This window comes from Microtus ochrogaster, unplaced genomic scaffold (assembly GCF_000317375.1).
Source record: "Microtus ochrogaster isolate Prairie Vole_2 unplaced genomic scaffold, MicOch1.0 UNK124, whole genome shotgun sequence".
NCBI lineage: Eukaryota > Metazoa > Chordata > Mammalia > Rodentia > Cricetidae > Microtus > Microtus ochrogaster.
The window spans coordinates 747,096-772,957 of record NW_004949222.1 but is presented as its reverse complement, the minus strand read 5'-3'; the positions used below and the strand labels follow the sequence as shown (position 1 = coordinate 772,957).

The 25,862-nt window shown below is 42.6% G+C and overlaps 1 protein-coding gene across 1 annotated transcript in view; it reads left to right on the top strand.

Moving 5' to 3' along the window:
• LOC101983873 (zinc finger protein 420-like) overlaps positions 1-25,862 on the top strand; it is a 115,025-nt gene that overhangs the window by 12,287 nt on the left and 76,876 nt on the right. The window contains exon 3 of the mRNA XM_005371735.3: positions 2,734-2,913. Coding sequence (XP_005371792.3) covers positions 2,734-2,913 — 180 coding nt within the window. The remainder of the gene's footprint in view (positions 1-2,733; positions 2,914-25,862) is intronic.

The window sequence follows — 25,862 nt, the reverse complement described above, 5'->3', positions numbered from 1 at the left end:
GCTCATGTTCTCCCTCCTTCTGCTCCTCATTGGGACCTTGAGAGCTCAGTCCAGTGCTCCAGTGTGGGTCTCTGTCTCTATCGCCATCCATCACAACTCTTTATGCATATACTCTCTTGAACCCATTACAGCTAAAAGTGACCTTTTGATTTCTGCATGTGTCCAGTTGTGGTGTTCTGTGATGGTTTCATTTTCTGTAAAGAGAAAGTTTAATTTTCAAGGAGGATTCATAGATTCATAGATACACTTATCTGAGGCTATCACTTTGCTTTATGAAATTAATATGATATTTCAAGGAGCAATTGAAACAATTATGTAAAATTCAAGTGTTCGTGTTAACTGTGTGATGGAAAATCCTGGTGCTATACTTTATGGACTTAGAATTGCTGAGAAGACACCTCACTAGTGGGTCTGTGAGGGTATTTTCACAGATATTCAAATCATGTTTGATTATTGTTTTGTGAGTTGGGGTTCCAGTCTGAGTAAAAAGGGTGACAAAATGTGACCTGATGTCCTTCATTCTTGCTACCTAGCATTCCCAGCAGTTCTCAATACAGAGCCTAAATGGACCTTTCTAGCTCATTTATTCTGAAAAACTTTAAATAATATATTCTTTTAAAAATTATTCTCTCATCCATCCTGACTGTGGCTTCCCCTTGTTCACTCTTAAGAGTATCTTACCCAACTCCCTTTTCACCCAGATCCACTCCACACCATGTCTCCCAAAAAAGAGTAGGTTACCCAGCGACATCAACGAATATGGCATAAGATAAAATAAGACCAAGCATAAACCCCGACATCAAGGCAGGCTGAGAAAACCAAGTAGAAGGAAAAGGGTCCAAAAGCAATAAAAATGGAAACAAGACAAAGCAATCAAGCATAACCTATAAACAAAAGACCTTGCAGTCCCCATGATTGAGGGTTCAGTGTCTGTGAGCCCCCACGAACCTTGCTTAACTCACTCTTTTATATTTTTTTTTTAAAAATGCTGCAAGATCCCCTGCAGCAGTAGGCAGCAGAAATGCTGTAGGTCCCAAATGGTGGTAGTGGGCCATGTGGCAGCAGGCAGCGGGCTCTGAGACAGAAAACCGTAACAGACTCTACCAGCTGTAATCTCTTAATGTTCTTGGCCTTTTGGTTCCCACAGTTTCACCTTCCCTTTTCCACAGAGTTTACTGAGCTATGCCTGTAGTGAACCAATGAAAACCTTCAACATGGAATCTCCCTCTGTCTAATGCTTGAATGTGGGTCTCTCCTTCATTCCCATCAGCTGTTGGAGGCACCTGCTCTGGTGATGACCGGATTAGGTATTGGATTATTTGTTTTGATGATGTCTAGTTTCTTTAGTTCTTTATATATTTTAGATATCAGCCTTTTGTTAAATGTAGAGTTGGTGAAAATCTTTTCCTCCAGTTGCAGCCTACAAACATTGCTCCATTTAGCTGTTCATCTAGACCTGCCAAGTGCAGTTTGAGCTTTGGTGCTAAAGGATTACAGCTGGCTACCACAGTATCAACACTATGACATAGCCTTGCAAGTATCCTATTGTCAGAAGCTGGCTTCTGCATGCAGCCTGCTAGAGTAGCCAGTGTCAGGCACAGGGACATCTTATCTTCTAGATCTCCCACCTACTGCCTGAAAAAAATTTGAGTAGTTCTAGAGTCTGAAGGCGAGGACAGGGCCCCACGACCCAGAGAGTAAATTGTCCTACCCTTTCTTTAAATTGCTATTCCTCCAGTCTGAACTCATTATCGCTCTTGGACATTCCTACTAATTGAAGTAGGAACCGTGATAGAAGAGCAGAGGGAGTAAGTAGCCTGGGATGTGGCAGGTTGGGGTGATTTTTTTCCTAGGGAATTCAGGAAAGGCCTATCAAGAACCTGTGAACAACAGAGACTTGAAGGAGACAAAGGATGAAGTTGGGATCTAAATCTCTATTTCCAGCAGGATTAGAGAAAGGAAAGACATCGCAGACCAGATGGTTTTACAAAAGAAAACTTGAGTTCTGGGGCATATAGAGAGGAGGGATTCCTGTGTAGGGTCTAGGGCTGGGAAGTTCCACAGACAGCTTATACGAGAAGTCTAGCTGGGGCTAAAAACAGGTACAGTTTACAACTGGAAGGGGTGAACATGCACACTGACAGTGTGTTGCTGTTTCAGGCTGCCACTCCGCAGCCTTGCCCTGAAACTAACCATTTCAACAGCATGACTGGAAATGCAGAGAGCTGCTTTTCTCGAGACAGGGTTTCTCTGTAGCTTTGGAGCCTGTCCTGGGACTAGCTCTGTAGACCAGGCTGGCCTCGAACTCACAGAGATCCGCCTGCCTCTGCCTCCCGAGTGCTGGGATTACAGGCGTGGGCCACCACCGCCCAGCCTGGGGAGTTATATTTTAAAATCTTGTTATTAGAGGCATGGAATTAGCAGGGGTCCCTTGAGGCTGGAGGACACTGTGGTCCTTGAAGAAAGTAGTCACCACGTGGCAAACAATTGTCCCTACTAATCCACCTTAGTCCTTTTCTGTCTTCGAGTCACCACATTGCAGGAGACGCAAACACTCATATACCACTGTTTCATAATGAAGCCAGCATGCCACCTTGCCCACCTCCTGACTCCTTCTGGTCAAGTCGCATCTCTGCCGAGAGTGTCAAATCTGTTTAAGCTCCATTTCCAAAGTAAAGAGTCAGTATACTGCTTCTTGAATGTCATAACTGGCATCCCTATTCTGTTCTGCAGCTGGCTATGGAAACTCAGGAGCACAGTATAGTGCACTTTCTGATCCGGGCAGGTTCCCTGGTAGATGAGCACATACTTAGTGGATGCACAGCCGTGGATTTGCAGATTGACTGGTGTGTCAACAGTATCTCATCCACTGTTTGTGAGGCTGCAGTACTGTGGAAAGGGGATTTTCCTGCCGTAAGGAAGGAGGGCAGAATAGAAGAGATCCACAGATAATGTAACCAGGTAGGTTTGCCACTCAAGACTTCTTGAGTAATGGTTCCAGTGAGTCTCAAGATCCTAATGGAAAAGAAAAACAGAAACCAGAGCAGTTTCAACAGCAGCAGCACCAGGTCCTCGATAATTTTGTCATTGTTGTCAACCTAAGACTTCTGTTGTAGGGGCTCCACATTGGGTGAGGAATATTAATCTCTTCTTGCTTTTTGGACATCAGGTAACTGTTATACTGTTGTCTTGAAGTGTTTGGGCCTCATTATTTTTTCAATGTTGCCTATTTCTCCATAGATGATTGTGATAGAGCAGCTTGGTGAAGGTGTAAGCCTATTGGAGACAGGACAATCAAAACTCTTTCTTTGATACCGAGTCTCATATGGTTTAGCCTTGGCTGTGCTATACCTGCTTAATCTTCTTGGTTTTCTTTGTCTTGTCTTTGCCACTGCTGTCCTCCTCATCTGCACCCACATCGTCAATCTTAGGCTGCTTCTCCCTTCTTGTCCTCCTTTCTAATATTTTTCTCTTCCTCTTTCTCATCTTTACTCATCTTTCTCTTTCCTTCATCCTCTGATTAAATCACTAAATGTAATAATGAGTTGTGAAAAACTCAGCACCAGCCAAGCCAGAGGCCAGGAGCCAACAGAACAGCCTGCTCAGACTGCCAAACCCATATTCACATAGAGTGATGGGACAGCCCATGACTTGCTTCTTCACGACTACCTTGACACTCCCCCCGTCTTGTTTGTTTGTCCTGATGGGGTTTCTCTGTGTAGTCCTGGCTGTCCTGGAACTAGCTCAGTAGGCCAGGCCCTCCTTGAATTCACAGAGTTCTGCCTGCCTCTCCCTCCCGAGTGCTGGGATTAAAGGTGTGTACCACCACTGCCAACCCTGTCTGATTTTCTGAGGTGAGGGATCAGATCGGTTACACAGTCAAAGTGTCACCTATATAAAGATGAATCATAATATCGTATGAAGACATGGAATTAAAACTACGATTAGACCACTTTAAAATACACTGCTCAAGACTTCTGACTTACTCAGCAAATTCTACCCAGCACAAGGCACACAGCTAGCTCACCGTGGTCTGCATGAACTGTGAAGGACCCAACAGTTAATCATTTAAATGTGTGCATCAAGCAAGACTAGCTTATAACCCTGAGGGTTGGAGATGAGGCTTCTACTGTCGTCTAACTTAAGATATTTTCTTGGACTCACATAGTGAATCTTTCCCAAGGCCTAGATAAACATATACACAGTCATATCATTCCATTTCTCCAAATGTCCCTTCTTCTTCACATCTGGGGCAGATGTGTGGCACCAACAGCTGGATTATTCTATTCAATCACTCCCACCAAGCATCCTAATGTGTGGCACGAACAGCTGGATTTTTCTATTCAATCACTCCCACCAAACGTCCTAATGTGTGGCACGAACAGCTGGATTTTTCTATTCAATCACTCCCACCAAGTGTCCTAATGTGCACCAATTCTCCCACTTCTATGAAATTTTTAAAATTCAAAAGAATCCTCCCTTCTGAAGCATTAGAGATTAACTCCTGTAGGGAACTTTTATTGTTGGAGCAGCAAGTACTGATGAAGAGGCATATGAACTGAGTGATTTCTACCTGAAGTTCAAAGCTCTCTCCTCTGGCCTCTATGGATAAAAAAATAATGTATTAACATGAAACTTAATTTCTGGACATTGTAAAATATTAAAGTTAACATCTTTCAATTAAAACAAAGATATCACTGCTTTAAGTCCTAAGAGATGAAAATGTACATCTAGGAATAAAAGGATGATGTATTAACATGAAACATAATTGTTGCACATTGTAAAATATTAAAGTTAACTTCTTTCAATCAGGTGGCCTTATTCAGAGACATAGATAACACTGTTTAAGTCCTAAGAGATGAAAATGTACATTTTTAAAAGACGTTGAAAGTCAGTGAGAAGGGAAATCAAGAGTGGAAAACATTTCAACAATGGCTGTACCACCAATGGAAGGCTGCATTGTATGACAGAACTCAGCTAGGAGGCTCAGAACCTCAACTCCTACTAATGCATCTTGGGAAAAAGTGCAGAATTATAGTTAACTAGATTAAGGAACACACAATGCCTGTGCACTTATAAATGGATAAATTGCTAACTTACAGGCTACTTTTAACCTTTTGAAAAGTTCAACCCAAAAGACCAGAAATCAACTCTCTTTTGAGAGTGGGCCTACACTTGGATCCCTAGACAGAATTTTCAAAATGTGCCAATGACTCACCTGTGGCAAGAGAAATTTTCCAATAATTCAGTTTTGAGTTTCTTGTACTGCTGCCCTGAGGACCATCTTCCCAGCAGTGTATCACTAACGGGGATCCATGGAGTCGGCATACTAAGACATCTTTATCTGAGGGGAAGGAGAAAAGACACACACACACTTGATGGGTTCTTTCTTCTGTACTATCTTCATTCTTTTTCTGACTTTATTTTTCCTTTACAGTTTATACACCCAACAAAATCTTTCAGAACATATAAGAATTACAATGTAGTTACATTCTATTTTTGAATTGAATAATTATAATGAATACAGGTTAAAAATACACTTTTCATTTGCCTTCCTGATTAAAATTCCTAAGAATTTACACAGATTTACATTTATGTAACTTTTTATAAGTTAAGAGAGTATGAGCCACCAGGGTATTTTCTTAGCCAGATATTTTGCTGACAGACTGCATATTGAGGTGTCAAAGAAAGAATCCACTTTGTTATGTATCTTGAAATGTAATCTCATAAGGAATCACCCATTGGTGATTCAGGTGATCATTTTTTAATTTCCATGTGTTTGTGAGCTTTCTGAAATTAATGTTGTTGTTGAATTTTAATTTTAAGCCAAATTGATCTGATAAGATACATGGGATTATTCTATTTTTTTTAACTGTTGAAGTTTGCTTTGTTACCTAGTATGTGGTCAGTTTTGAGAAGGTTCCATTATGTGCTAAGAAGAAGGCATATTTTTTTGCTTGGATGGAATGTTCTGTAGACGTTTGTTGAGTCCATTTGACTCATACCATCTGCAAGTTCCCTTATTTCTTTTTTAAGTTTCTGTCTGTCAGACGTGTCCAGTGGTGAGAGTGGGGTGTTGAAGTCTCCCACTATTAAGTGTAAGGGGTTTAATGTGTGATTGAAGCTTTAAAAGTGTTTCTTTTACACATGAAGGTGCCCTTGTATTTTGGGCATAGATGTTAAGTATTGAGATTTCCTCTTGATGGATTTTTTCTGTGACAAATATGAAATGTCCTTCTTTGTCTCTTTTGGTTGATTTTAGTTTGACATCTATTTTGTTAGATATTAGGATAGATATTGCAGCTTGTTTCCCAGTTCCATTTGATTGGAATTTTTTTCCAACCCTTTACTCTGAAGTGATATCTGTCTTTGAGTTTGAGGTGTGTTTCTTGTATAAAGCAGATGGATGGATTCTGCTTTCATATCCAATCTGTTAGCCTGTGTCTCTTTATAGGTGAGTTGAGTCCATTTCTATTAAGGGATATTAGTGATTGCTAGTTCCTTTTATTTTAGTTTCTGTTGTCGGTGATATTATTTTGTGTGTGTTTCCCTTCTTTGGGATTTGCTGCTGTGAGATCATCTATTCTCTGTGTTGTAGATGTGGCTATTGTCCTTGAGTTGGAGTTTTCCTTTTAGTACTTTGAGTAAGGCTGGGTATTAAATCTGGTGCTGAAAGTTTTGCTAGGTACAGTAGTCTGGGCTAGTATCCATGGTCTCTTAATGTCCGCAGAATGCTTGACCAAGACTTTCTGGCTTTCATTGTTTCCATTGAGAAGTCAGGTATAATTCTGATAGGTCTGCCTTTATGTGTTGGCCTTTTTCTTTTACAGCTCTGGGTTGTATGAAAGCAGAGAAGGTTAGCCATGGTTAACCTTTAACAAACACTTTCTGCCTTAAGCACAGACATCCTGGAAGCCAGTGTGTACAGAGGTAAATGTTTAAAGATTGTCTCCTGCCTCCCAGCATCCCAGCTAGGCAGGTGCTGCAGACAAAGGTTAGCTTGTAATTGTTGCCTCTATGGGATCCCTTCTTGTATTCCCTTCATTTTTAACTCTCCCCCATGTGACTCTACGCTCTGCCTTGCATTCTTTCAGAGACAGTGAAAAGTGGCCATTCAGCCACAATCCTTGGCAAACATTCTAAGTAAACATTCTAAAGTTCTATAACCAAAGGTTGTAAAATTTAAAATGTAATGTACATTTAAGCCTGACCTCAAGGTGGTAAAAGCTCTTTGTCCCATACCTGATGCTTGACTTTGCTATAAGAAGAGGCTCAAAACCAGACACTATTGCTGCAGTTTCAGAATCCCAATCTATGGCTGTGGTCATAGCCACAGCTGATAAGTGATTTTTTTTTTCTTTTTCTGGAACAAAGTTTGCTCCTGGTTTAATAGTTTTTGGTGGTCTGTCCTGCATCATTGTTTTGCTCCTAGACTCAACAGGATAGACCCAAGAGATGATCATACTGCATTAGGCGCAGCGCGGACTTCCCAGCGTATGTTCACATCATGCCATACACCAGAGAAAAGTATCAGCAGCAAACATGCAAAGAAAAGCAGTAGCAAGAAACATTCTAGGACCAAGGCTCTTGGGGACTTGCCTACTAGAGATTCACTCATCAAGGTTTTGTTTCCTGGTTGGCAGATTCCCTGGCGTCAGTTGCCTCTGACATGCCCATCAGCATTTTCCTATTGAGGGAAGGATTGTCCCTATTTATGAGATCTCAGTACCTGACTTGGAATCACCCTATCCAAGGAGTAAGAGGACCCCAGATGACAGGTTTCCATTTGAGCCCAGGAAGCTTTGGTTATGGGTTCTCCTAGAGTGGCTGCTTGTAATTGGCTCTAACAGAAGGGTAGCCAGAGGAACCACCAGCAAACAGGGTAGGCACTTGCCTGCCCCGGTTTTCTTCCCTCTCTATTAAGAAAAGTGAAGTGGTGCCCGTTTTCAGACTCCCCAAAACCCTGCACCTCCTGAATTCCCCAAATTAATCCTCATGATCCTCTCTCTTCATTTTCTACCATAGGACCAAAGGGACTGAGGGACAGCTAGACAGAGAGGCAGTTGGTTGTGTACGATTGAGTCACCAGAAGAACACCTGGCCTTAGGTAGAACATATTAACAGAGGAAGCAACTGGACTTTGTAGATGACAGACAGAATCAGGACAGTTGGAGTCTAAGGTGAGGGACGCGGGAATTTAGGGATTACCTGTCCTAACCTGGTTTCTTGAAATGGGGAGTCTCTGTTTGGTATTGACAAAGAGTCTCTGTCTTGTGAGTGAGAGAAAAGAAACCATAGTAACCTTTCATAGTTTGTGCCTCATTCAAAAACCATCCGTCCAAAAGCTCAAAGCTTCGGGAGCTCCGTGCATGCTACCCACATATTCCTCCATCTATAGCCTGAGTTCCAGCCTCGAACAGGTCTCTTTAGAGAAGGCTCGGGACACCCCAGCAGGGCTCTTTCCTCATTTGGTGCTGGGTGGACTGAGAAGTGTGGAAGTGGGGAAAGGAAGTGGGGAAAGGATGGGAGACTGAGGGAGAGAGGGAGGCTGTGGCAGGAATGTAAGCCAGAGATCAGGCCACGGCTTGAAGGGATGTAGAAGTGGTTCCTGCCTCCCTCCATTTACCGCTTGCCTACAGCAAAAGCTTGCCCCCTCCTCAGTAATTTTCCATAAGTCAAGATAGGTCTTTCAACCAGGGTTTTCCAAGGCAGCTGTTCAGGTTTAGTCCATTAAGGCTGGCTTTTGTTTTTCTTACGTGAAGTGAACACACTTCTCATCACAACAGCCTGGTTGCTACTAAGTCACAACTCTTTCACCCTGTGCTCCATGTCTGCACTATAGAAATTTCCCCCTTGAAGCTGTATCTAGGAGACAGTTTCTAACCAGGCACCATGAGACCTGTACAGGCAGAGACTCTGGGGAAGGGCAGCAGTCCATTATGTCATGCTGTCTCCTTACTCTCTGCCCTCCCTTGGAGTTGCTGGAAGAATGTCAAAAACTCACTTGTCCTGTCCCCCCTATTTGGTGGGTAACTCAGTCCTGGAAACTTGCTCTGTAACTCTCAAGCAGTTTTCAGTTTAGATTTGAGTTAGAGATTGCCCAGCAGGCCCTGGGGGTAGAAGGTGGAAGGCTGTGGATAAGTTTACAGGAAGGGCCCTTCTTCCCCTGTTATCACTGTGCCAGCCATGGGAGCATCGAGCTGCCACGTCCAGAATCCTGGCTTCCTGTGCCAACCCATCATATTCTAGTCCAAACTTCTTCTTACTATACTTGTTTTTAGGGTAAGCAGTCAGAGGTTGATGTATTCATTCTAATTCCACGATTCCAGCATAAATGCTCTGCTCTAAGCCATGACACTAGCCTTCTCCTCCTCAAGGCGTGACACCTGGCAGTAATTTGTATTGCATCAGCATTGCTTTATTCCACCTGGGTTTCTTGCCTCAGAGAGTCCTGTACATTTAGAAGAATTTTTGCCATGTAAGTAAAGAGAGAAGGCTATGGTTAGACACCTGTTTATTCCTGGGCTGCCATCCACAACAGCCGAATCAGAAGCCATAGGAAGCCATCAGCCAGATGCAGAGTCAGCAGCTGCGATACAATGAGTACGTTGAAGTCCCTGCGCCTGAGTTGCCCCAAGACTGTGCTGAACAGAATTGTCAGCTCCTAGTTTGATAGCATGCTGGCAAATTGTTGTATGGAGGACTCGTTCCAGCTTTGGGGCAGAAGGTGTTATTGTCTTTGTGGTACATGCAGGGAAGTCTTAACATGAAACACAACAGCTTAATTGAGTCTTAAAAGATGGAGTAGTCTTGTCTATTTCCAATATCCAGGAGGATAACTGAGAGGGGTGGGGGAAGGGAGAGAGGAGTGGGGGGAGGGGGGGAAATGGGAGGCTGGGGGGAGGCGGAAATTTTTTCAATAAAAAAAAGATGGAGGAGTCAGGTGCGCTTCCCTGTCTCCTCTGTCTTTCTTCCTCTAACGTAACCCCAGAGATCAGCTCTTGAGGACAATACAAATCTCTTTAGTGGAAGCAATATTAAGAGAAGAGCTTTGTTTTGTTCTCTCTGATTCCAGAGTTGGGAACCTAAGAATATGGGAAAGGGCTTGGGAGCAACTTCACAGAAGACTGGAGTGGCCTTCATGCTACATTCAGAGAAGCTGGGAGGATCGGAAGATGATTACTGGTGCAGTGGTTCTGTGTCCCTCTGAGCCTACACACTTTGCTATTGATCTGGACCAGATAGATCAGTTTGGGATTTGGTGCTGAAGGGGGGCAGCTGAATACTACAGAATCAACGTGGTGACACAGCCTTGCATGAAGCTCCTTGTCAGAAACCGGCTTGTGCATGCTGCCTGTTAGAGGAGCAGTCAGTGCCAGGCAAAGAGCCCCCTCACCACCTAGACCTCCCACTTAAGAAATGAAATTTTTAAGTAGCTCCAGGTTCTGAGGGGCAAAGACAGGGCCCATGTCCTAGGGAAGGAAGTGTCTTGCTGTCTCTTCTTCTAAGTGCATAGGCAATCTATAAATTCTTTCTACATGATTGGGTAAATGAATAGTTTCAGAATTTATGCAGTCTCTGCTGTGTAAAAATTGATGTATTGCACTACACATAATAAATCCAGCCGTAACTATCTGAACCCCCCTTCTAGATCATTATCCCACTCTTTATCCTAGGAGTGGAGCTTACATTTGAGGAAAAACCAAGGAAGAATGAGGCAGGAAAAAATATACAAAGTGAACTACATGTGTATTTAAGGGAAGTGAGTCCCCTGATCAATTTTTAAAGGGAGAAAGGCTAAAATGTGGCAGGTTGGGGGGTAAATTTTTCTTAGGGAATTCAGGGAAGGCCTCAATGTCAGGAACCTTTGAACAGAGACTTAAAAGGGACAAGGATGAAGTAGGAATCTAAATTTCTGTGACAAGCAGGGCTACACAAAGGGAAGGACATTGTAGACAAGAAGGAAGATAAAAGTAAAACAAGACCATGGGGCGTATAAAAAGGAGTGAACCCCAGGTAGAACGTAGGGGCATGAGAATCCATATGAGGTGAAGAATTGGATTCAATGAGCTCACCTATAAAAAGATAATACATAATAAAGTATGAAGACATGGAATTTAAACTTCACCTAAACATTTAAAATACAGTGTTGAAGACTTGACTTACTCAGCATTTTCCACCAACCACCCCAAATGAGCACAGACAGCTCACTGTTGTGTGCATGAACCAGAAAGGGGCCACCAGCAGAGGATGCCAAGGCATGCTGCTCATCTTGGTACCCTGTGTTTGTAACTACTTTCTCTGCTACCAGAAAGCAGAATCAAATCCAAAACCAATTGTGCAATCACATAGATGCTTCCAACAGCCAGTGGGAGAATTCTCAAAGTTGAGAGAGCCAGCAAGATTCCTCTGCCCAAGGAAAAGCTCTTGCTCAGCAAACATTACAACCCAGGTTTCAAACTCCAGAACATAATTGTTGAAGTTCTTCTCTACCCTCCGCATGTACTCACTCTAAGTCTTAGTACAGGCACCAGTCAAATAACTTTTGAAAATTTAAGAAGCCAAAAGCACCAATGAACTCAGAATGCTATGGGGAAAGGCCAGGCACCTTGACAGCCTCCATCAGCGTGTCTGTGCCAGAAGCTGCAGTGGCTATTGTGTTTTATTTCAGGTCAGCCTTGGTCATGTCCAGGTCTCTGTCTAGCAAGGACAGGATGAATTCCAGGGGAATGGAGATTAGGCCATTTTTCAGCTCCTTAGAGTTGTCTAACTTAGAAGGTTCTTTTGGGCTCTCAGACACATTATTGTATTAGCCCAACAGGCAGGCCCTTCCCTTTCAATCTTGTGACCGATGTTTGGGATCAACAACTGCACTGTCCCTCAGCCACTCCCGTTAAGGGTCACAGCACACATCACTTCTCCCACTTCAGAATACAGCAGAACACTCCCTTCTGAAGAGATAGTGATCAAACCTGTGCTAAACTTTCCTCGTTTGAATAGAAAGTGTGATTGAAAGGTATGTGGGCTGTGTGATTTGTGTCTGAAAGGCAAAGTTCTCCACCTCTTCCTTTGGCATATATGAACAAACAATTCAGGTATTATAATGGGACAAAATGGCTGCACATTGTGAAATCCAAGGGTTTACCTGTTTCAATTAAATTACTTATTCAGAGGCATAGTTCAAACTGCTTCTAGTCCCAAGAGATGAGAAATGCTATTTCAAGAAGACCTTGAAATTCCAGTGAGAAAGGAAATCAAGAGTGGGAAATAGTCAGAAGATGGTTCTTCAGATAATGGAAGGTCAGACTTTCTGAACTGTATGTTTGAGTTCAGCTAGGTGGACAGAAATTTACCAGCTGCTGATATATCTTGGAAAAATACAGATTTATAATTTCCTACATTAAGTACCACCGAGAACACATGCACACAGAGACGGGCAATTTCTTAACTAGATCTTTTGCCAAGTTATTTTGTCAATGAAATAGAAAACTAAGAGAAATAGCAGCCATTTCCTTGTGCTGTTCCCCATGGGATTTAGCTGATGAAACAACTGGGCAGTGCCATGTAGCAGGGCACAGGAGTGGAGGTGCTCAGGAGCAATTACGTCAGGACAAAGAGCCGACGGGAGCTGACAGGAGCGGATGGGACAAAAGCTCACTGTTAATACCTACATAGGCCCCAAACTCAAGGAAAACACTTGCTCAACCTGTCCTAAGCCTAGTCACTGCACAGCATGCATGGGAGGGAGCAGCAAGGGGAGGAAGCCCTGCTATACCCATACCCACCACCCAGCATCTAGTCACTGCTGTGTCAACCAGAAGCTTCCAGAATAATCTGAGCTTTTGAGAGAGGAGAAAACTATGAATCTTGCTGTTCCTGCCTCTTCCCCATTTCTCCTCCTCCTCCACTGGCTACAGAGGAAAGTTCCAGAGGGAAAGCACACTGACTTCCATCATCACTGGCAGTGCCTGGACCCTTTTCCTAAACCAAGCCCCTTGGGAAAGTCATCCAGGAGAAGGTGGAGGTGCCATCCATGCCGGGCTGCGGTGTATCACGCCTGGAACAGAGGGTCAATGAGAAGAATCTTCTGATCCAGCAGCTGCCTTTCGAATGGGGAGGTAAACATGGCTTTGAGCTGTGTATGCGGCTCCAAAAAGGGGCAAGAGCCACCTTGACATGACAAGCTATGTCTTGGGGTCTCCTGATCTAGTCACCACAAGGAGACTTCTGGCCGATATGAGCAGCTGAAGACTTTCTGAGCATGTCTCCCCACCCACAAGTCACTGGAGCCTTTGGGACAACAGATAGGATCTTGGAAAGAAACAGCCTGGAGCAGACAGGGGCAGGCAACCAGGGCAGGGCCTCTAGGGTACACAGAAAGGAAGCCGGTTGGGGGTGATTTTTCAGAACACCAGGACTCACAACTTCAGCCCCGCCCTGGGATTCCTTAGCATGAGAGGAGTGACATCCAGCTAACCAATCACATCTGCCCACCCCTATGACGTGAGAGAGCCGTGGTCAAATGGACTGGAGGGGGCGGGTAGTCCGGGAACGTGGTCTGCTGAGCCAGGAAGTCAGTCGTCTTTGTCTGCCTGAGAAGGAAGGGTCACTCTCGCCCTACAGCAGGCTCGGTCTGGTGCAAAGGTAAGGGAGAACCCAGACTTTAGCTTTTGTCAGCCCAGGGATGTGGGGTGGTGCTGGCGAGTTTAGTAGAGCTCACCCTGCTTGCCGACGACAGTGTTTGCTGGGGAAGGGAATATGACAGTGAAGACAAAGGAAAGACCCTAAGTTGCCTCCATTTCCAGTGTTGTGAAATAAGAAAGACAGGCTGGGTTATAGCTTAGTTAGCAGAGTGCTTATGTAGCTTGCTTAGAGCACTGGCTTCGATCACTGGTCCTAGGACATGGTGGTACATGCCCAGGGAACTGGCACTTCAGAGGTAAAAGCATGAGGAAAATTTAAGATCATCCTCAAATATATCATGTCTCAAAGAAAAGTAAGAAGAAAAAGAAAAATGGCCTTTTTAGATCTGGGCCACAGCCTGGGTGTGTCTCTCCTCTGTGGCCCTAGCAGGGGATGTAATGGACTGTTCTGCCCCTTTAAGAGACAAGCCCCACCCACTCCCTCCCAAGCAGCTCTTCCTCCCACTTCCAACCTGAGTTCCGGGTTGCTGCTGCCTGTCTCCTCTCCTCCCCTCCCCCCTCTTCTCCCCACTTCTCTCTCTGTACCTCTTCCCCCTTCTCCCCTCTGCCCCTTTCCCCTTCACTTTCATAACCTACAAAATAAATATCCAAACTCACTCTAAACATCTGTCTCTCACCGTCACGAGGCTCCCTGCCTGAGACTTCTGCTCCTCCTACCCGCGGGCCCCTCGGAGAACAGCAGAGCTGTTTTATTTTTACCATAGCATTTGCAGCTCCCTGACTGGCACTTGCTGCTCCTCCTGGCCCACTGTCTACGGCAACCACTGAGGGAACGGTGCCGTTTTATTTTTACCGTAACAGGGGTCCTGCATCCCCTCTATGAACCAAAAGTCTCCCTTCTCCAGGAAGTAGACCCCAACTCCTGCACAGCAGGGGCTTCTTCCTGGACCCAAACCTTTGTTTACACAGAGAGATCCTTTCCTAAGCAGGGAACCAAAGTGAAAGAGGCGGCTTTCTGACTCAGGGTGAAGAGCAACAGGAAATGAATGCCCTTGCAGGAGAGAAAAGAGGGAGGTTCCTATTAGAATGGGCTAGGTTGTGGTGGTGTATTTTAACTGGGCATGTTAATCAGGTGAAAGAAAGTTTCCAAGGTGCCTTTGATGGTGGGAATCTAATACTTTGGTGGCTGGAATTTGGTGGTCCACCTCAGGAGGAGGAGGTGGACAAGTGAGAGAATAGACCTTGGTAGCTTGATTTAGCAATGCAGCCTAAGGGGCTTCAGCGGGTCAGAGGCCACTGGTGAGTAGGACATGGAGTTCCAGAGCCACAAGCTCCAGTGACCAGCGTCCCTTCACCCTTCATCCCTTATCCCCAGTCCCAGCACAGGGTCGTGTTTAAACCTAGACCCAGGGAGCCATCCTTCTGTCCTGTCCAGGAGAGTAGGCCATGGGAAGACACGGGGAACTGGACAGAGCAAAGAGTGATTTGATTTGATTTTTTTTGTTTTTCGAGACAGGGTTTCTCTGTAGCTTTAGGGCCTGTCCTGGAACTAGCTCTACTAGACCAGGCTGGCCTCGAATTCACAGAGATCCGCCTGCTTCCTGAATGCTGGGATAAAGGCATGTGCCACCACTGCTCAACATGAAAGATTATTTTTTCAGAGGGACTTTGAAGGAACTTAGTTTATGTCAAAATAAAAAGGCAGTAAAATAACAGGGAATTAGGACATGGAGAGAAGCAATAGGAGAAAGGAGGGAGAGAGAACATCATCAAATTGCATGATACAGCCATCAGCACTGAAGCCTTCGTCTGACCCTTGTGGTAGGTAGATGGACATATCTCTCTCAGCCCAGGAGCCCCTTGTGCTCAGATCAGTCACAGGTATGAGTAACAGATCGTGCCCCCTTGCCATTCTGACCCTTCAATCCCAAGACCCTCTGTAGAGGCTGCCTCGCTGGAGCCTGGACATCTGAGTCCAGAAGAAGATAGAAGTCAGCTAGAAGAATAATCCTCTGGGCTCCTGCTCATTGCTGGAAGGAGGCAGACAGCGCAGCCCTTCTGTTCCCATATGGTCTCACTACTGTAGAGCTCCCCAGAGACAGGCCTATAAAGAAAAAGGAGGCCTGACAGAAGGAAAGCAGGGCGACATTAGGAAAGCCAAGGCAGGCATTCTTTCGCAGCCTCCTAACTTCGAGCTGCCAGCTGCTTGTTTGTGGACTGTGTCATGGGACTGTCATCCACTCTACCTTTATCCTTTGCAATAACACAGTGTAAACTCTCCGGGAAGCCTTTATTTCCCCTGGCCCCCAACAACTTCCAAGCCTAGGCATTCTACCCCCACTTACAGCTTCCCCTCAAGACTTAGGACTCTCACATGGTCGTCACTTCATTAAATCCTATGTGATATCAGGAAATTCCTTCAGGGCCCTAGGCCCTAGGCCCCTAAGTGCATGCAAAAGCAAGCAAGGTATTAGAGTAGGCAAAGAGAGAGGGACATGAAGATGATAAACCAGATAGGTATTGGGCTAAAAGACAAAAACAGATAGTAGCACTCTCCAACATTGCATAGCAACAGCAGGGGGAAAATATAAGCCTGGAAACCATTGAGCTTTGCAGTCAGCAGCTATCTTCATCAGGCTGTAAGGAACAGGACATGGCTCAGTTCAGCCTGGCCCTCATAGTCTGTGTCTTGGCCTGGTTACCTTTGGGATTGCTGATAGACAGGCATTCAGTGTTGGTTCCTGTTAAGTGCATTATATCTATGTAGGCAAGAATGACCTTGAAATTCTGATTTTCCTATCTTCACCCCTCAACTGATGGAACTACAGGTTTGTAATACCCTACTTGACATATGAGGCGCCCTGGAACAAACTCTGGACTTCATGAAGAGTGACAGGTAAGCAGTCTTAACGACTGAGTCACATCCCAAGTCTATAATATTGGGATAGAATTCTTCTGTGTCGATGTTTGTGCATTATACAAAAACCCATACACTTTGCTGGTTACACACCTAAGAACAGTAGACATGGCTGGAGAGATGTCTCTGATTGTGTGAGCACTGTTCCTGCAGAACACCCAGGTTTAGCTTTCAACTTCCTCAGCACTGTCAACTGGCTGCACCTCAGTCAATAGGGATTCTGCTCCCTGGGCACTTGGACTCACATGCACTCATAGCCACACACATTTAAACAGTTTCAATGCAATTTTTTAAAAAAAATTCTTAGCTTGATATGGTGGTATATTCATTGGAGAAGCACAGGCAGATGCATCTCAGTGAATTTTATGGCAGTCTCTTCTACGTAGGGAGGTCCAGGACTGTCAAAGCTACATAGTGAGACCCTGTCTCAGTAAAAATAAAAGCTACAAATGACAATTTTTAAATCTAAAACCAAAGTATTGCATACAAGGTTCCACGTATGTTATGTGTGGAGTTGAAAATTACAGACTTGTCACTATGCTAATGTTTTCCTTCTTGTAGGGCTACAGACAGAACCCAGGGGTCATACACACTAGAGAAGCCCTCTACCACAAACTTCTACCCAGTTTTACTGTTATTCCACAGTCTTGGTGTTCTTGACCGTTTTGAACAGACAGGAGTGTCTCCTATCCTCTAGTTACCCACATAGAAACCACTGTGAGGCGAAAACATAGCCAAAGATTTTGAAATTTAAGAGAAAAGACTCAGGAAAGAAATAGCTTCCTTCAAAAAAGAAGGTAGATTTAGATATAGTACAAGGCTTTTTCTGGGCCCCAGTCTCAACACTGTACAACAGAAGAGACGTTTCCAGCCCCTGGCAGGGTGACTAAATACTTGAAGATCTGGCCGAGCAGAGGCTCTCCGTGTTCCTGACATCCCTCCACCTTGCCTGCTCTAGACTCTGGTTAAATCCATCCTTGAAAGCTGTGGCAGCAGTAACAGGGGTTCTTTTTTTTTAAATGGTTTTTGAAGACAGGTTTTCTCTGTTAACAGCTCTAGCTTTTCATGGAACCAACTCTTGTAGACCAGGCTGACCTTGAACTCAGAGAGTACCTCCTATGTGCTGGGATTAAAGGTGTGTGCCACCCACCGTTGCACATACTGTAACAGGGTTCCTTTGAGTCACCAACCAGTTCCCAAATCATGACACAGAGACGTATTATTAGTTAAGAATGCTCTCCTGCTTATGCCATCTCACTTGCTCCTGTAATGTAAATTATCCTGTTTCTCTTCATCCAGTTTTGCCTTGAGACTTCTTCCCTTTCTTTCTTTTCTGATGTCTTCATGTCGGTCTCTCTGGTGACTACCTGGCTTTTGGCCCATGTGTCTCCCTCTCTTTCTCCTTGCTCTCTTACCCCTCCTTTGACTTTTTCTCTCTGCATGCCCCTTTACCTACCTACTGCCTTGCTATTGACTGCTCAGGTTTTATTAGGCCAGTTAGGTGACTTAGGTAGGTAAAATGAAACAGCAACACATATTTACAAAGTTCAACAAATACAGCGTAATCAAATAAAACACATTTTTACAAAATCAACATAGGCAGTATAAACAAATGTAATACGTTTTTTACATAATTAAAATAATATTCTGCAACAAGCAGTCTTACTCCATGCACAAATTCCTTCAGCCACAGTCAACTTCAGCCTTTGCAACAGGGAACAAGGCAATAATTATTAGGACAGATATTTTTTCATCGGTTTGACATGATCTAAAGTCATCTGAGAAGACAGAACTTCAGTTAAAGAAATGCCTCCTTAAGATTGTTCTCTAGGCAAACCTGAAGGGCATTTTCTTAATTAGCGACTGATGCGGGTGCCTGCTTCATTGTGGGAGGCACCGTCCCTGGGATGGTGGTCCTGGGTTTTACAAGAACACAGCCTCAGCAAGCCAGTCATCCTCATTCCTCTATGGCTGTGGTTCTCAACCTTCCTAATTCTGCAACCCTATTATATAGTTCCTGATATTAGGGTTATCCCTAACCCAAAAATTATTATCGTGTTACTTCAAACTTTAATTTTGCTACTGTATTAATTATATTGTAAATATCTGATACGTATGACATCTGATATGTTAGCCCTCTGAAGAGGTCATTCAACACCACCCCAAAAATTAGCAACTCACATGTTGAGGACCACTACTCTATACCCTCTGGATCAGCCCCTGTCTCTAGGTCACATTCCTGTTTGAATTGAGTCCCTGTCATGGTGTGCTTCATTGATGAGCACTGATAGGGCATGCAAACCTTTCAGGTTCTTCTTAGTCACACATTTCCTCACAGTAACAGTAAGCCTAACTAAGACAGTGACCCTGACGTTGAAAAAGAGGGAAAAAACACAGAATTGACATTCCATCTTGGTTTATGGATGGCTGTGTACAATAGACCCATGTACATGCGCGCGCGTGCACACCCACACAGAGGATGGAACGAGGAGAAACCTCAGTCTCTGAACACAGCAAAATGGATGAAAGGGCTGAAGAAGGAAGGAAGGACAGCTGTACTCTATCATGGCTGTGACAGAGTGGATTCTGCGCTTTTGCGTCTTTATAGTATCTGAAGTCTACTTTGAACCTTGGTTATTTGCTGTAGTACTTTTTTCCTAGCTGGAATGGGGATTCTTTAAGGTTGTTGCCCCGTGCTGAGCTACAAGCACTGCAGTAACTCAGCTTCAAGCAGTGAGTTGAGGAGCAGTGCCAGGACATGCAAGGCAAATACACCCTTTCCTCCCACCCTGTTCTTAGTCTCAGTTTTCCTCACAGAAATAGGAAGTCAGAGACCCTGAAGATTAAAAAGAGGGGGGAAAGTAAGGATTGACACCTCAGTGAGCTACAGGCAATATATCCAGTGGCTATAAGCACTGTAAGCATTGAGCTGAAACACTCTGTCGACGGAGACACAGACACTCTCTCACTGAGTCAAAAGCTCCCTACCAGCTGAGCTGCAAACATTAAAATAACTCAGCTACAAGCACTGTACCCAAAAGGCCAGATAGGCCACAAACACTACCACATCATTGCTATTTTCTCCTCCACATCTGTATTCTTGTCAAGGAACAGAGATCATTCCTGTATAATTTCCTTTTGTGTAATTCTTCACATCCCCTCCAATGCGCTGAGTGCCTAGAGGCAGTTTCAGACCTTGTCAATTCTGTTCCAGTCTGAAAAGGAAGCAGCAGCTCAGTTCAGGGTTAGAGGTTCACAGATGTCATACTTATGCTTGACCCTCCTACTTAAACACTTGGATCTCAGAAGGGTATGCCTTACCTCAGAGTACAAGTTCTTGGTCTACTTGGATAATGATGGGAAATGTTCTAACCTGATTGACAACAAGTTGACTGCATTAAGAAAAATGTGATATTTCAAAGACGGACATGATATGTCTGTTTGCCAAGAGAGCATGAAACAAATGCTAAATACATGCCCGGATCTTGTAGCTAGAATGAAATGAAATTTGATCAAATTTAGATAGCTCTTTTCTAACAACTAGAAGAACTGGCACATATGTGCAAAGATGGCACATTTGAGAGACCCTCAACCATTTCCTCAGGATCTGACTGATCAGAGATTGTGATTGCATGTTCACATAAAAGACAGTGTTCTATATTTTCTATATTTTTCCAGATCACTAACAGTGTTCCCCTGAACATTATCAATAGTGAAGCTGTCCCTTTCCTAAGCTGTGAGCTAGAGATGCCATTGATAACCGTCAGCCATGTGAAGAACACAGTGGTGCTCTTCTGCCTCAAGGCCCAAGCTTCTTTCCGTGTCCTCTCTCCTGTAAATTCATTCTAAAGGACAAATGGGAACCACCTTCCGTTCTTAATGCTGCCTTTGCCAGTCTTCCAACAATCATTATTTCATTCATTCCTACTCCTATTGAGAGACCTTGTTCCTACCTCAGGTCCCTCTACGTTGAGTTGTAGACTATAACCACAAGCACACTGACAAAAAAGAAATATTGAATTTGTCCAATTAAGAAAACATGGAGGATGTTACTTTATCCTTAGTCATTGACTCAGTGCCATTTTCACTATTTTAATCCTAGATTCCTGTTTGTAATTTTTTAACCCTGAATCTGTTCATTTGAATCTGGGCTGTTTCCATTCCCAGATGTTGATAAATAACGTATCAGTCAACCCTGCGTATGCAAGTCTGCGTGTGAGAGGACTTTAGGAGCTGAGTGAGAACTCAGTTTAACTGTGGAGGGTAAGATTCTGACATTAACCTTGACAAACAATGAACTCCAGTGACTTGCCCATCAGGAGTGAAAGAAGATCCCAATATTCCATCCCCTTACCTACATATGTTACTATACATTTTATTTTTAAATGTATTTTTGAGATGGCCTCACTATGATTATTTAGCTGACCTGGAACCGACTACATAGAGCACACCACCCTGGAATCAATGAAATTCATGTGCTTCTGCCTCTGGAGTGGTGGGATTGAAGGCATTCCCACCATGCCTAAATGTGTTGTACCTTAATATTAGCCATTCTGACCATGCCAGCAATCACTGTACTTTGCTTTTAACTTTATAATTTCATGACTAAGGATCATGAGTCCTTTAGAACTCATTTTTCAGTCATTCTAGAAATGTCTTAAGCATTAGTTACTCTTCCCAGCTCCTGCATTATAACACTCAGTTGTCCTTAACTCAGTATGGAGAACCCAATTTTCTCTTGGCACCGGACACTCGTGGTATGCAAATACATGCAGGGAAGCCAAACATGGGTATACAAAAATAAAAATAAATTTTTAAAAAAATTAAAATACAGACATATATGTGTGTGTATATAGTTAAATATAGATATATGGTGTATTTGTCATTTTGTATAATGAAATCCCTACAATTTTTCAGTTATTCCATTTTTATATTGCATGGGTTGGACATCTTGAATTTACACTACTCAGGATTTTATATTATCTATGTATTAATCACTACTAAGAAGAAAACCTGCTAAGTGTTTAGCTAACTCTCTTAGCTACCATTCCCCCTGTGAATATTTATCTAACCTTTGCAGAATTTTTGCTCATGGAATACATTATTTAGTTGTCTTGGTTTTTTATATTTCTCCTAAAATTTCTTGTAGACTGCTTTTACTGGCTGGCTTCATATGATCAAGTTGACACAAGATAAAATCTTCAGAGAGGAATGCATCTGAGTTGAAGAACTGCTTCCACGAGATCCAACTGTAAGGCATTTTGGCGATTAATGATCACTGGGAGAGGGCAGTTTGTAGTGGGTGGTCCCATGCCCAGGATGGTGGCCCAAGTTCTACAATATTGCATGTTCAGCAATCCATGGGAAGCAAGGACCTCACCATGGCCACCATATTAGCGCTAGCATCCAGGATACTGCTCTATTTGATTTCTTATTCGGACTTCCTTCAGTGCTGAACATTGGTATGGATGTGTGAGCTAAATAAACCCATTCCCCTGCAAAATGCTTTTTTTTCTTTTATACATTTTTTATTGATATTTATTGAGCTCTACATTTTTCTCTGCTCCCCTCCCTGCGTCTCTCCCCTCCCTGCTTTAATCCTCCCCCAAGGTCCCCATGCTCCCAATTTACTCAGGAGATCTTGTCTTTTTCTACTTTCTACTTCCCATGTAGATTAGATCTATGTAAGTCTCTCTTAGTGTCTGCATTGTTGTCTAAGTTCTCTGAAATTGTGGTTTATAGGCTGGCTTTCTTTGCTTTATGTTTAAAAACAACATATGAGTAAGTACATGTGATAATTATCTTTCTGTATCTGGGTTACCTCACTAAAAATAATGTTTTCTAGCTCATTCCATTTTCCTGCAATATTCAAGATGTTGTTATTTTTTCTGCTGTATAGTAATCCATTGTGTAAATGTACCACATTTTCCTTATCCATTCTTCGATGGAGGGGCATTTAGGCTGTTTCCAGGTTCTATGACAAGCAAAGCTGCTATGATCATAGTTGAGCACATATCCTTGTGGCACGATTGAGCATCCTTTGGATATATACCCAAAAGTGGTATTACTGGGTCTTGAGGAAATTTGTTTCCTAATTTTCTGAGAAATCGCAACACTGACATCCAAAGCAGCTGTACCAGCTTGTATTCACACCAGAAATTCAGAAGTGTTTCCTTTTCCCCACAACGTCTTCAGCATAAGTTGTCATCAGTGGTTTTGATCTTGGCCATTCTTAAAGGTGTAAGATGGAATCTCAGAGTTGTTTTGATTTGCATTTCTCTGCTGACTAAGGATGTTGAACATTTCCTTAAGTGTCTTTCAGCCATTTTAGATTCCTCTGTTGAGAGTTTTCTGTTTATGTCTGTGCTCCATTTTTTTTTTTTTAGTTTGATTATGTGTTCTTTTGGTGTCCAATTTCTTGAGTTCTTTGTATATTTTGGAGCTCAGACCTCTATCTGATGTGGTGATGATCTTTTCCCATTCTGTAGGCTGTCATTTTGTCTTGTTGACTGTGTCCTTTGCTTTATAGAAGCTTGTCAGGTTTTAGGAGGTCCCATTTATTCATTGTTTCAGTGTCTGTGCTGCTGGGGTTATATTTAGGAAGTGGTCTCCTGTGCCAATGAAGTGTACTTCCCACTTTCTTTTCTATAAGGTTCAGTGTGGCTGGCTTTATGTTGAGGTCTTTGATCCATTTAGACTTGAGTTTTGTGCATAGTGATAGATATGGGTCTACTTTTATTTTCCTACATGTTGATATCCAGTTATGCCAGCACCATTTGTTGAATATACTTTCTTTTTTCCATTGGATATTTTTTGCTTCTTTGTCAAAAAATAGGTGTTGAAAGGTGTGTGGATTAAAATCCAGGTCTTCTATTCAGTTCCATTGATTCTCCTGTCTGTTCTTATGCCAATACCAGGCTGTTTTCAGTACTGTAGCTCTGTAGTAGAGTTTGAAGTCAGGGATTGTGCTGCCTCCAGAAGTTCTTTTATTGCCCAGGATTGTTTTGGGTATCCTGGGTTTTTTGCTTTTCCATATGAAGTTGACTACTATTCTTTCAAGGTCTGTGAAAAATTTTGCTGGGATTTTGATGGGCATTGTGTTGACTCTGTAGATTGCTTTTGATCAGATTGCCGTTTTTACTATGTTAATTCTGCCTACCCTAGAGCATGGGAGATCTTCCCACTTTCTGGTGTCTTCTTCAATTTCTTTCTTCAAAGACTTAAAGTTCTTGGCATACAAGTATTCTACCTATTTGGTTAGAGTTACTCTGAGATATTTTATACTATTTGTGGCTATTGTGAAGGGTGTTGTTTCTCTGATTTCTTCCCCAGCTCTTTTATCATCTGTGTACAGGAGGGCTACTGATTTATTTGAGTTAGTCTTGTATCCTGCTACATTACTGAAAGAGTTTATGAGTTGTAGAAGTTCCTTGGTGAAATTTTTGGGATAACTTATATAAACTATCATATCATCATCAAACAGTGAGTGTTTGACTTCTTCTTTTCTGATTTGTGTACCCTTGATCTTGTTTTGGTGTCTTATTGCTCTAGCTAGGACCTCAAGAACTATATTGAATAGATATGGAGAGAGTGGACAACGTTGTCTTGTTCCTGATTTCAGTGGAATCGCTGGGAGTTTCTCTCCATTTAGTTTGATGTTGGGTGTTGGCTTGCTGTATATTGCCTTAATTATGTTTAGGTATGTTCCTTGTATCTCTGCTCTCTCTGAGACCTTTATCATGAAGGAATGTTGTATTTTGTCAAAAGCTTTTTCAGCATCTAATGAGATGATCATGTGGTTTTTATTTTTCAGCTTGTTTATATGGTGGATTACGTTGACAGATTTTCATAGGTTGAACCATCCCTGCATCTGTGGGATAAAGCTGACTTGATCATGGTGGATGATGGTTCTGATGTGTTCTTGGATTCAATTTGCCAGTATTTTATTTAGTATTTTTGCATCAATGTTCATAAGTGAGATTGGTCTGTAATTCTCTTTCTTAGTAATGTCTTTCTGTGGTTTGGGTATCACGGTAATTGTAGCCTCATAAAAAGAGTTTGGTAAAAAAAAAAAAAAAAGTTTGGTAATGTTCCCTCTGTTTCTATTGTGTGGAATAATTTGAGGAGTATTGGTATTAGTTCTTCTTTGAAAGTCTTGTCGAATTCTGAGCTGAAACCATCTGTTCTGGGCTTTTTATCGTTGGAAGACTTTTGATGACTATTTCTATTTCTTCAGCAGTTATAGGTCTGTTTAATTTGCTTATCTGGTCTTGATTTAATTTTGGTAAGTGATATTTAATCAGAAACTTGTCCATTTTTTTTAAGTTTTCAATTTTGTGAAGGACAGGTTTTCAAAATATGACCTGATGATCCTCTGTATTTCCTCCGTGTCTGTTGTTATGTCCTGCTTTTCACTTCTGATTTTGTTAATTTGGATATTCTCTCTCTGCCTTTGATTAGTTTGGATAAAGGTTTGTTTATTTTGTTGATTTTCTCAAAGAACCAACTCTTTGTCTCGTTGATTCTTTGTATTGTTTTCTTTGTTTTTATTTTGTTGATTTTAGCTCTCAATTTGATTATTTGCTGCTGTCTAGTTCTCTTAGGTGAGTTTGCTTCTTTTTGTTTCAAAGTTTTCAAATGTTCAGTTAATTCACTAGTGTGGGGTTTTTTTCAGCTTCTTTATGTAGGCGTTTAGTGCTATGAACTTGCCTCTAAACCCTGATTTCATTGTGTTCCATAAATTTGGGTATGTTGTGTGGTCATTTTCATTGAATTTTAGAAATCTTTAATCTCCCCCTTTATTTCTTCCTTGACCCATTGATGATTCAGGTGAGCATTGTTTAATTTCCATGTGTTTGTGGGTTTTCTGGAATTAGTATTGCTGTTTACTTCTAGTTTTAAAGCAGGTACATTGGGTTATTCCAATTTTTTTTTATTTGTTGAGGTTTGTTTTGTTACCGAGTATGTGGTCAATTTTTGAGAAGGTTCCATGAGGTACTGAGAAGAAGGTCTATTCTTTTCTGTTTGGATGGAATATTCTATAGATGTCTAAATCCATTTGAATTGTAAGAGCTGTTAGTTCTCTTATTTCTCTGTTCATTTTTTGTCTGACTGATATGTCCAGTGGTGAGAGTGGAGTGTTGGAGTCTTCCACTATTATTGTGTATGGTCTAATGTATGATTTTGAAAGACCCTCTGAACACCCCTCCAGAACCCGCAGCTGGCCTGCTCTCATGAGAACATCCCGCCTGCTTGGGGAAACAGGATGCCTATAGCCAGCATATGTGCCAAACTTAGAATAT